General features: G+C 31.0%; 1 protein-coding gene and 1 long non-coding RNA gene across 3 annotated transcripts in view; both read right to left on the bottom strand.

The window, feature by feature from the left end:
• Window positions 1-1674: 1674 nt before the first annotated feature.
• On the bottom strand, window positions 1675-2534 carry LOC108749754. Its single transcript, XR_001939388.1, has 2 exons — window positions 2017-2534; window positions 1675-1954 (listed from the first exon to the last, which is right to left on the bottom strand). It is a non-coding gene; the product is annotated as an uncharacterized LOC108749754 (long non-coding RNA).
• A 3467-nt stretch (window positions 2535-6001) lies between these two features.
• LOC108749757 (peroxisomal biogenesis factor 19) overlaps window positions 6002-11552 on the bottom strand; it is a 6557-nt gene continuing 1006 nt past the window's right edge. Inside the window, exons 2-5 of one of the 2 annotated variants that reach the window (XM_018488689.1) lie at window positions 11348-11530; window positions 11130-11275; window positions 6470-6700; window positions 6002-6387 (exon numbers count right to left, since the gene is read on the bottom strand). In XM_018488689.1, the coding sequence (XP_018344191.1) occupies window positions 6163-6387; window positions 6470-6700; window positions 11130-11275; window positions 11348-11530 (785 nt within the window). In that variant the 3' untranslated portion in view covers window positions 6002-6162. The remainder of the gene's footprint in view (window positions 6388-6469; window positions 6701-11129; window positions 11276-11347; window positions 11531-11552) is intronic. The other variant, XM_018488690.1, reaches the window with a different exon arrangement.

Genomic DNA, 11552 nt, shown 5'->3' with positions numbered 1-11552 from the left:
TAAAGTTTGACTTTTCGATACTGACAGTCCGTCTCCTCTCTCAGTCCGTGTTGATCCGTATCAGCGAGTGTACATCATAATCGACACACAATGTCCGTCTTACATACGAGTATCTGCGTTCCATTAAACTGTATATGTTATAATTGGTTTTTATACTTATATGGACGAACTCGCTCGAATAATTTACATATGGCTTTTGATGAGTTTTTATTTGTTAGAATTCCGGTATGTTACTTTGATCTGGTTTAATATTTCGTAAGAAGACTTTTTATCTTTTTTATTGATTAGATCTTTTTCCAAGAGAATATGGAACACATTTGACTGTCCAATCGTATGCGAATAATGTCGAGTTCTACATGAAGACTCACTCGAGCTGTTATTATATAATATGCGGGCATTTTTGATAATTAATTTTGTACATTTGGCGGAATTTGGTATTTGCGGCAATGAGCTTTCGAGTTCCTAACGCCTAATAATAATAATAATAATAATTTTGTACATCGATCTTTGTGATAAGTAAATGTCTGAAGAGGATTCAATCGGATAACTGAAACTTGTAATGTTTTATATTTGAATTTAGACTGTTTTCTTCATTTGTTCTTTATTTGTAATTTATTCTATTTAATTATGTTAAAATTTAAAATGTGTTTGACTCTTACTTTGCCCTTTATTTATTTTTTTTTAATTCTTGATGAAGGAAAATACTAATTAATGCATAATTTTCAATAATATAAGATAGTATGCGACATAACAGAACGCAATAATATATTAGGTTTATTCCGTTTAACTCAACATATGCAATGCTCCCATTGGAGAATTCATAGGAAATATCACGGAAACAGCCAATTCAGCCGAAATAAGCATTACCTTAAGCATAACTTCGCAAAGGTGATCTTATTTTAAATAATGGCAAAAACTTTTTCACCAAGATCATCTCAATTCGTGACTATGAAATCTACTACTGTTGAGATGACCTTAATTGAATAAGACGATCTTTGCCAAGACAGTCTTAAGTACTGACTTGAGCTTGGACTATGAATACCGCTCTTAGAGACTTAAGTTGTAAACATAAGTAACGCACAAGCTTTGGCGAATGACTATTTGCTGTTTCTTGGAGACACAGTAATAAGTTGTACGTCATAAAGTTTGTGCGTTATTTACATCTATAAATTAAGTCTAAGTAAGTGTTATGACAATTCTTTCAGACCCTAACTTGCAATGCCAAACATTTTACAGGTTTTGGGTCGTCATGTTCTCTCTCAGATTTCTCTCTGCTCGAACAGAAGCCTCGTATAAAAAAATGCATCCTGTCCCATTTTTTGTATTAACTATTTTATTTTGATTCAATTCTTTATTACCAACATTATTTAATAGCTAATCAATATTGGACAACATGAGGAACTCATGTAGATACTGGTAGATACTTCGTAATCTATAACTGAATGAAGGAAGACTCTCCTAATCTTTGATAAGCAAGAATAAATAAATTAAACTGGCAGAATTAAATTGATGGGTTCTTGTAGCAAAATTAAAATTATAAAATGTAAATCAAAATAATAAAAGTATAACAATAAATTTCTGCATTAAAAAATATAATTATTAATTTTCAGGAAAACATGGATAAAGATAATGTCCGAACTTTGTTGTTATTGTATCAACAATATCCATATTTACACATTGTAAAATCTGTGGATTCATAATCGTATAAAAAGAGAAAAAGCTCTACAAATGATATACGATCAGTATACAGAGATCACAAAACAACCAATAACAATAGAAATTGCAAAAAGATAAATAATTTAAGATCACAATATTTAGACTATCCCAAGAAGATTAAACAATCAAAAGCAAGCGCCTGCTATCCATTGCACCGATGCAGTTTGATACACTCTATTGTCTCAGATAATTGTCAGCAACATGTGTGTGGATTCCATTTTTCTTCGGTATCTGGAGTCTAAAATATTATGTATATTAATTAGTACGTAAATATTATTTTAAATATTCATCTTTTAGTACTTCATAGATGACTCTGTTCCAGGAATAATACGTGATAAAGTACAAGCCGGTACTTTTCATGCTGCGAAAAGATTCCCCAATGGCTGAGAATCTTATAACGTTTTCCATTGGGAAAATTGGTGCAACACTGGTGTGCACTGGAATGCAATTGTGTTGTTCCACTGTGAAAAGAGAGAGAGTTTAGTGTTTAATATTCCGTTGATAAAACTGGTGCAAAAAATTTGCACTGAGTTCAACTTTTGCTCCACTGTCTTCGAAGTTAGTGGAGACCAGTGCAAATTGAAATTGAGATTGTGTTCGTGCTAAGGTATGATATCATGTTATGATATATTACATTATTATACAGGGTGACTGGAATGTACGGCTCCACTCGAGGAATGAGGAAAGCGCTTCGTTCATCGCCGCGAGTCTCTAAGCTCGAAACGGTGTGGCGCGCCTGCTAGGCCATTCCCGCTCCTCGCGCGCCGTGTGCTCGGTGAGCCGTACCTTCAACAATAGTAAGTCGGGCGGACGCGCGTATTCGGCTATCTTTAAACGTTAATATCTCGTTAATTATTGCAAGCATTGTAAAATAGTACAAGACTTTTCAACTTAGTTTAGTCTGCTCTACTTGCTCGGGACGAGTGGGGCCGTACAATCCACCCTGTATAATTAAATGTTATAAACAATGACATTGTTTAGTTCCAATGTTTCTAATAATAACTATGCAATGACATTTTGACATTTAAAACTCTTGAAATGTAAAAATTTAATTTAAAAAAATGTTTTAAATAAATAAATCAGAATATTTTAAAATAAATAATTTAAGTTTGAATATAGTTATATATATTTTTAGGGGTGTTATAAAATGGATGTCTAATGATGTTCATTGAACCGCACACCACACACACACACACACACACACACACGTACGCGCGCACGCACATCATCCTTTTCTATATGTAATAAATCATTAATTCATACATAAGAATGAAATGATACATAATGGAATCATTTTTATTATTCCCTATTATACTCTATGATATTTTTACATTGTTCATAATATACAACTTATCTTATCAGATAATTAAATAAATTCTATTTGTTTTCTTCACAATTTTACTTTACTATAACCTTGATATATATTCTGTGGACCCAACATGACGCCATGACAGTTTAAGTCGCGCCACCTGGACAAATATACCAAAATAAACCAATGCGGTCTGAAATTTTATATTAAGAAATTTACTAGATATGGACACAACAGAAATATCAACAGCGTCAGGGCTGTGTAACTCAGTGGCAGAGCGAAAGTCTACCAACTCGGAGGAGAGATTAGACCTGAGATCGAGACGAGGAACGCCCTGATATTTTTCTCTGTTGTCGTTAATTGTTTACAATATGGAAGTTGACCACGCATGTGTAAAACAGTAATGCATGGTCTACAATGGGCAGTAGCAGTAGTGGATTAAGACAGTGCTCACAAAGATTTGCACATTTCGGGTCGATTCCGGCGCGCTATCCCCACTACAGCTCGAGGCTCGAGATTCGGCGGCCGAGTCGGGCGCTTACGTGACGTTCTGATTCAGGAGCGTCTCTGTAGCTTAAATGTGCGAAGGTCGTATTTTACGTTATTAAAAAATATTTTTCTTGCAAAATAATTTTTATTTCCTTAAAAAAATCAAATACTAATTTTTTAAAACATTTTGTCATAATAAAGTTTCTTGCCTACTAGAAACTATTTAATAATTGTTATAAATTTACATTGCGAAATTTCTAGAATAATTAACACATTTTGTCATAATAATTCTTGATTACCAGAAACCATTCAATAATTGTTACAAATTTACGAGAAGTTTCTATAACAGACTTGCGAGGATTGAAGTCAGGCAATACGTGAATCTAGAAATTCCGTGTTTTCCATACGAAGTCTTATAAAGTCTCAAGTAACGAGGATTTTATATCGCAATAACTAAATAATTTAATTAAAATGATAAAATTATATTCGCTTACAGAAGAAAATAGTTATTGCGATATAGAATCCTCGTTACTTGAGATTTTATAAGACTTCGTATGGAAAATACGTATGGAATTTATATGGTGAAAAAGCTGCGCAACGACACCGACAACTGTTGGTAGGCGTGTAATGATAATGACGGAATCACACCCCAGGACTTGGATCGAGAACTCGGACGGATTTCTAGCATCGTGAACACAAGGTTTTACGCCCAGATAACTCTAAGCTATAGGTTACGTTGTGTATATTACAGCAAAAATGCACCCTAATGTTGTCTAGGCGTAATTCCTGGACGCAGCCCAGTTATTCTACTAACCAGTCAACTACAGGTGGTCGATTGTGTATCTTCAAATGAAGTGAAAATTACAAAAGTGAGCAAATTTATTAGAATATTCATAATTTAATTGGTCAATACCTAGTAACTTTTGCTCACTTTTATAATTTTCATTTCCTTTCGAAATCCACAATCAACCCTTTGGTCGCTATGTACTTTCAACGCATCTTAATTTATAGATTTAGACCCGTATTCAGAACGTGCTTTTATCAATAAAAGCGTTTAAGCCCATGACACATACAAAAACGTAAGGTCGTAACACATAAGCAGTAAGGAAATCGTAATATTGGACTTATGGTCTCTACCGTGATTGGGCAATTCGCTTACTGATTAGGTCTTACGGCTTTACGTTTTTCTATGTGCTCCCGGCTTCATTCTATTACATAATATCATCGCAGTTTTTTATTATTAATTTTTTTTCGTTTGACATTTCATACTTCTAGTCAAACAAGATTCAAATTAATTCCCACAGATTATATCTATTCTCTGTTCGACGGTAACATTTGCGTAAAAGAAAAGAATCTTGGAGTCTTTCCGACGTAACAAAAGCATAAAATATCTTGTAAACTATAATATTGTGATTTATTATAATTCTGAACACAATCAATGTGAAGAAATCATATTTTATTTACAAAATGAAAAATTAATTTTACAACACAATTAATAAGAAATAAACTTTATAACGGTTTATAACGGTCGAAGCTGAATTTTTAATGCTTAGATAATTCCATGTAAATTTATATATATTATACAGTAAGGTCTAAAAAGTTTTGGAACGACTAATATCTCAAAAAGTATTGGTTTATTTGGAAAAATGTGTTTCAGATAAAATTATAGAATTTAAAAAAATCTATGTACTGATTTTATTACACATACAATTTGTTCTTGGGTGGCGTCAATGTCAGATCAAGGTCACATCAATTTTATTAAATAAAATGCCCTAGCTATTTTTTATTTCAGAATCTAGTAGCTAGTGTATCAAGAACTTTCCAAAACATAATAAAGTTCACTTTCATCAAGTACTTTTAAAGTTATAAGGTTTGAAAATTACAGTACCGTCGACATTAGCATTATCCAAGGTGTCCGATCAATAGTTGAAATCTCTTAAATATTATTCAAGATCATATCCTGGATAACATTTATTAAAATTAAAGCCATAGAAAGTTATTACTCTGATTTTCATTTATGTATTAAAAATTCATTTTTACGTAAAATTGGACTTATTCGACGCGTTTTTACATGAAACGAAGTTAACGACTATCAGGTTAAGAAATTTGTCAGTTCTGTTATATATGTAGAGGGACGTAAGAATATGTAAACAAGACTACAACGTATTATTTATATAATATTACTTATATGATCATAATATGAACAGGAAAATATGTATTTCTAAAAGTTTTTTACACAGCCAGAAGTTTTATAATTTTTTAAAATTCATGCAGTGATAGAAAATCACTTGTAGTAGAAAATTTTTTATTTTTTACATTACATTCCTTAATAAATAATTCTTACAGTTCTAGTATTATTTATTATGTAATATTATATTATATTATGTAATATTATATTATAAAACATAATTAAAATTTATTACATTTATTGCACTATTTTTGCCAAAAAGTCATCCTGAAATTCAAAGAGAATTACTACACAAGGATAGGTTTTGTAATATATCTTGTATATATGTTCATATATTAACAATGTTATTGTAGAAAGCAAACAACTCTTCTTTGACTGTTTATCAAATAAAGATAATAAATAAAATAGTTGAAATTATATAATATCCCAGAAACATATTGAAATAGCTATATATTCATATTTAGTTAATACAACAATCCTGCTGAGAATCTACTCCAGGTGGGAATGGAAAAGTGGGATTGTTTCCGAAATCAAATTGAAAAGGCAAGCATTGTTCGCCAAAAAGATCATCAGGTGCTTGACCATAATTTTGCATTTCCGTCATAAGTTTTAATACATATTCAAATCGATGTTGTTTAATATCTTCTGTATCGTCTTCCTTTTCTTTTTCCAATTCAATACACACCTTACACAGAATATAAACATGTTAATTGTGTAAAGCTTCCACATAAATCATAGGTTGGTTAATTAGTTTATTATTAACATACCTTTTGCATCAATTCTGACTGTTTTGTATACCTCTCTAAATCGGAAGCATTTAAAGTTACTTTATGTTCCTCTAACCATGCTGGATATTTATCAGATAGTTCTTTCAATGATGGATAAAGAATTTCTTTTGACAAAAGATGCTCCATCATTCCTTGCATAAATGGTAATATATCACTAGTATCGCCATCAAAAGACGTTTGCCCGAGCATAGCTGCTACATCTGTTTCATTCTAAAATATATTATTTATTTTCCTATCAGAAAGATGAAAATAATATTACCTATTTACTATTATTGATTTTTATAAATTTAAAAAAATGTTAAATTGTAAAAATCAATATAGACAAGTATTATTGCTATAAAGATAACTTTTATTAATCCTTATATGGTATAATACACAAATCAGTACATTATCAATACGATCTGGATATTTCGAATCTGTCCACTTTTCCACTTATTTAAAGTTCAAAAATATTTAAAAATTCATGAACATACATTTAAGTTTCTAGAACAAGTTTCTAAAATAATGTCTGAATTTCGTTTTAGATAATAATTAAAAGTAATATAATTTACTGAATTTTCTTATCAAAGAAATCGTAAGTTGGGTAAAAGTATCATTTGATTTAAAAAAGTGTAGCTTTTTAATCAAGGCATATAAAAATGGCTAATTTTTTAGTTTAGATATAAAAAAATATTTTGAAAAAAAGTACAAGAACTTCAAAGGACTTCGTTATGATCTTATGGAAATTAGGTTTCGGCGGAATTGTCTGAAATTTTGATATGTGTAGTTTACGGCATTCTGAACAAATGTCTCCATAGGCACAACCCCCAAGAATCAATCCTTCGCCCGCTATGAGTTGGCAAAGTAAAGATCAGTAGGTAAGTCTAATTGCAATAACGGGCTATATATCACGATAAAGGATTAATTTCTGGGGGTTATGCCTATGGAGACATTTGATCAGGATGCCGAAAGCTACAACATATCAAAATTTCAGACAATTCTGTCAAAAATTTCCATAAAATCGTGAGATCTTTTTTCAAAAAGTATAATTATTTGAGCATACAAAAATAAAAAATTTTTGAGAAGCGCGCGCACGCACGCACAATGATTTTTTAATACAATTTTCACTTTGCACAAAAAGGATACATTCGGTACAATTCTGGGTCATTGTTGTATAATGTAGAATCGAATCACATACTGTTTACAAGAAAACTGGCCGCGGTCGCCTTACACTACGCACAGGTATCTTCCACTACAAACTTTTTTAAAGAAGGAAATAATGAATAAAAGATTAATCGAATTTTTCGTGAAAAATTTGCACGAACAGGAATCGATCGATTCAAACATAAAATACCCAATATTGTACCGTATTAAAATATTAATATAATTATTAAAGTAAACTAAATTTGTCACTTATGATCTTATTTTAATTTTTCGTCGGCCATGCGAAATTTAGCAACCTAGATCTTTAAGATTTAGTGCAAATTTTTATATTATTCAATATAAAAATCTGAAACAATCTTGCATACTTATAAAAACTTTTAATAACTGTTTACTATCATAGAAATCGGATTTTCCTTATTTTTTATAGATTTAAATTTACTTATCAGAATTTATAATTAAAAAATCGACTATATCTTCGAAGTTAATTTAGTCAACGGAGAATTAAAATAAAAGCATCATACACTATACAAGTTGACTAAAAAAAAATTGTGAAATATCTAAAAAAATAATTCGAGAAAAAAAATTTCATGCAAAAGTTCTAGGATTATAATGAATCACTTTGCGATATCCCATTTGATCTTGAGCAAAAGTAGATATAGGCCCGTATTCAGAACGCGCTTACGAGCGCTTACAACGAGCTTATTAGCGAGCTAACATGCTATAATTTACGCATAAATAGAATTTCAGAGATAAAAGCGCTTTTATCGATAAAAGCACGTTCTGAATACGGGCCATAGAGTTCCATTTAATATCCACAACGCTCGTGTGCATCATTTAATCCTTGTTTGACATTCGATTACTACGAAAATGAAATGACGCTCGCGAGCGTTGCAGACGTTAAGTGAAATGCATCCATAGAGGAGCTCTCAAATTAACTTCAAAATTTTTAATGAAAACCCACTTCGTATTCAATATTCTTACAGCTAATATCACAATCTCTTCAAAACATTATAATGAGATTCCTTCGTATTTTTCGTATTTTTCGAGATGAATTGATAAACATATATTGCTGACATTAACATTATTCAAGGTGTTCGACTGATGGCCAAAACCTTTTGGATGTTATTGAGTCATATATCAAGGCCATCAGAGATTATCTCTTATTTTTATTTTGCTTCATACATCTGTCATCATATACGAAGCATGAAATATATATTGTTTTTGCGAACGAGTGGATTAAACACAGTCACATCCTACACTCAATCCCTCCCAGAATGTGTTCCACTTAACGGTCGCAATGTTTGCGAGTTTTATTCTTGTCATCATCAAATATTAAACAAGGATAAAATCATACGTGTCAGAGATGTATGCGAGTGTTGCAAACATTAAGTGGAACGCATCCCCTAGTAGTGTAAGGTACGAGCTGCACTCTCTTAATCCTTCCAAGAAGAGAGAGATGTAAGCTGCAGTCCTTCCTGAATACAGTGAAGTATAAGTTGCACTCTCCACATGTCCAACCAAGAGAATCTCTCTCTTATTTCTTGCTTTGATCTTTGCTACTTTTAATGATGAATATTTCAGTATAGGTTCCTCCCATCTCAAAATTTCAAAAAAAAAAAAAAAAAAAAAATAGTTATTTGTAACGCCGTTATTTTCTTTATCATTACTCTGTCATACGATTTGATAATGACAAATTTTTTTTTATAATTGTAACAGTTATATTAAGGTTGGAAAGTCACGCTGGTCACATAATACTAAAAAAAATTAATTCGGCATTTGTAACTCATTATCTTTTAGTCGTTACTTGTAAGGAGATAATGTTATTCGTTGCTTGTAATGAGATAATATTACTCATTACAAATTACTTTTTTCAGTAAATAAACACATAATGATGCAAGTTGTTTCAAAGTGACTTTTTCAACCTTAGAGTAATCTCAGCGTTTAGTTAATTATCATTAGTCATAAAAAATTGCAACATCATTATCAAATTATTATAAAAAGTAAAGAAATAATAACTTTCCCATTCCCTGATTAAAACATACTATGTCTTTGGCATTTCCTCTGAGTCTATTATACAAGGAAAAGGAAAAGAACAAATCTCTCTGTACTGAGACATTCATTATTGAAAGTACCAAAGATCAATGCAAGAGTTAGCCTGTATCGTAACACCAATTCTGATTGATCTCTGGCTAGTAATTATCTCAGATTATGTCTATAATGCGAGTTTAACTTCAAATATTTATATTTATTGGGTTGTTCGGAAAGTAATTTCGTTTTTTCCCAACAGAGGACTTATTGTATTTTTTCACAGCCAACTTCACATTTAAACCGCATAATCATTATATATTTTGACAGCTGATATAGCAAGGCTTGCTTGTGAAAAAAGTTCGATTGATTCTACGCAGTAGTTTTTGGTTAGTGCCCTATCAAATATGGAAAGTGAAAAACAGCATTTTTGGCATATTTTACTTTTTTACTATCGAAAAGGTAAAAATGCTGTTCAGCAAGAAAAAAATTATCCAATGTGTATGGAGAAGATGTATTGATAGAACGCCAGTGCCAAAACTGGTTTGCAAAATTTCGATCCGGCAATTTTGATGTTGAAGATGCACCACGTTCTGGAAGGCCAGTTGAAGCTGATGAAGACACAATAAAGGCATTAATTGATGCAAACCGGCGAATAACAACTTGTGAGATCGCTGACAGATTAAATTTATCGAATTCGACCGTTCATGATCATTTGAAACGCGTCTGATTGAAAATCGTCTTTCATTTTCATAAGAAAAAACGAAATTACTTTCCGAACAACAATAATTCGTTAGCTGTTATGTTGGAGCTAAGTAGGCCCTTAAGAAGGATTCTAGAAACAGATTCGAGATTGCTGAGATATATTGTGAAAAGAACTGATGTTCTACCTTGTGGTTAAGGAGCATTAAAAACACGAATACATTTTATTTTTGAAACTTTACAAGAGTAAATCAATTCATAAACATCAGTAACTTAAAAGTGACTATCTAAAGTTAAATATCTGATATCTAAAATTTGTCAACTTATATTTCAAAAAGTACTTAATTAAAAGGAGCTTCATCATAGTATTTAAAAATTTTGATAACTAATAAGAAAGAATAAAAAGTTTCAAAAAAAAATTTAAAAGTTAATATATGACTTCTTGACAGCGAAGGTTGGTTATATGCTCCTGAATTGTTAAATTTCTTAATGTTAGCCACTAAAATATTGAATTTTTAAAAGTTAACTTTGAGAGCTCCTCTATACTCAAAATTAATGGATATCACTACCAATGCCAACATCATCGCCATTTCATACATTTGTTGAAATCCTTTAACTTTTATTTGAAACACTTCCCCCTTCAACTTTTATTTGAAACACTTCCCCCTTCAACTTTTATTTGAAACACTTCCCTTCTTGTCTTTGAGATATTTCATTGATCTAATATATTTTTTAATATTTTTTAATTACCCTTATAAAGATTAAATACCTGTAAATTTTCAGAATTTGCAGTTAAATCCTTCAAAACTTGTGAAACAGCCGACTGAAAATCTGCATTCACATTTTTTTCATCCACTGTATTACTGGCTGACATTTGTCCAAGCTTCTGTAAAGCAGCTTCCAGTTCGCTATCTTCTAATAATAAATTATTATCCTTCTCTATAAATATTTGTTTAGCATTTTTTTATATATTTTTAATTATCTCACCATTTTGCAATAAATTTTGTAAATTTTTTTCAAACTGATCAGCTGTTTGTTTGAGAAAATCCTCTGTCCATTTGTCTTCAGATATTTTATGTTTATCTGTTTGCTTCTGCGAATCTACTGTATTTATGTTATTGCTCTTTTCGACATTTGATAAGGATACTTTATCAAAATCTTGTAAAGCACCTAAGACAAATAACAAAATTTA

This window comes from Trachymyrmex septentrionalis, unplaced genomic scaffold (assembly GCF_001594115.1).
Source record: "Trachymyrmex septentrionalis isolate Tsep2-gDNA-1 unplaced genomic scaffold, Tsep1.0 scaffold311, whole genome shotgun sequence".
Classification (NCBI taxonomy): domain Eukaryota; kingdom Metazoa; phylum Arthropoda; class Insecta; order Hymenoptera; family Formicidae; genus Trachymyrmex; species Trachymyrmex septentrionalis.
This window is presented reverse-complemented; position numbering and strand designations above follow the sequence as displayed.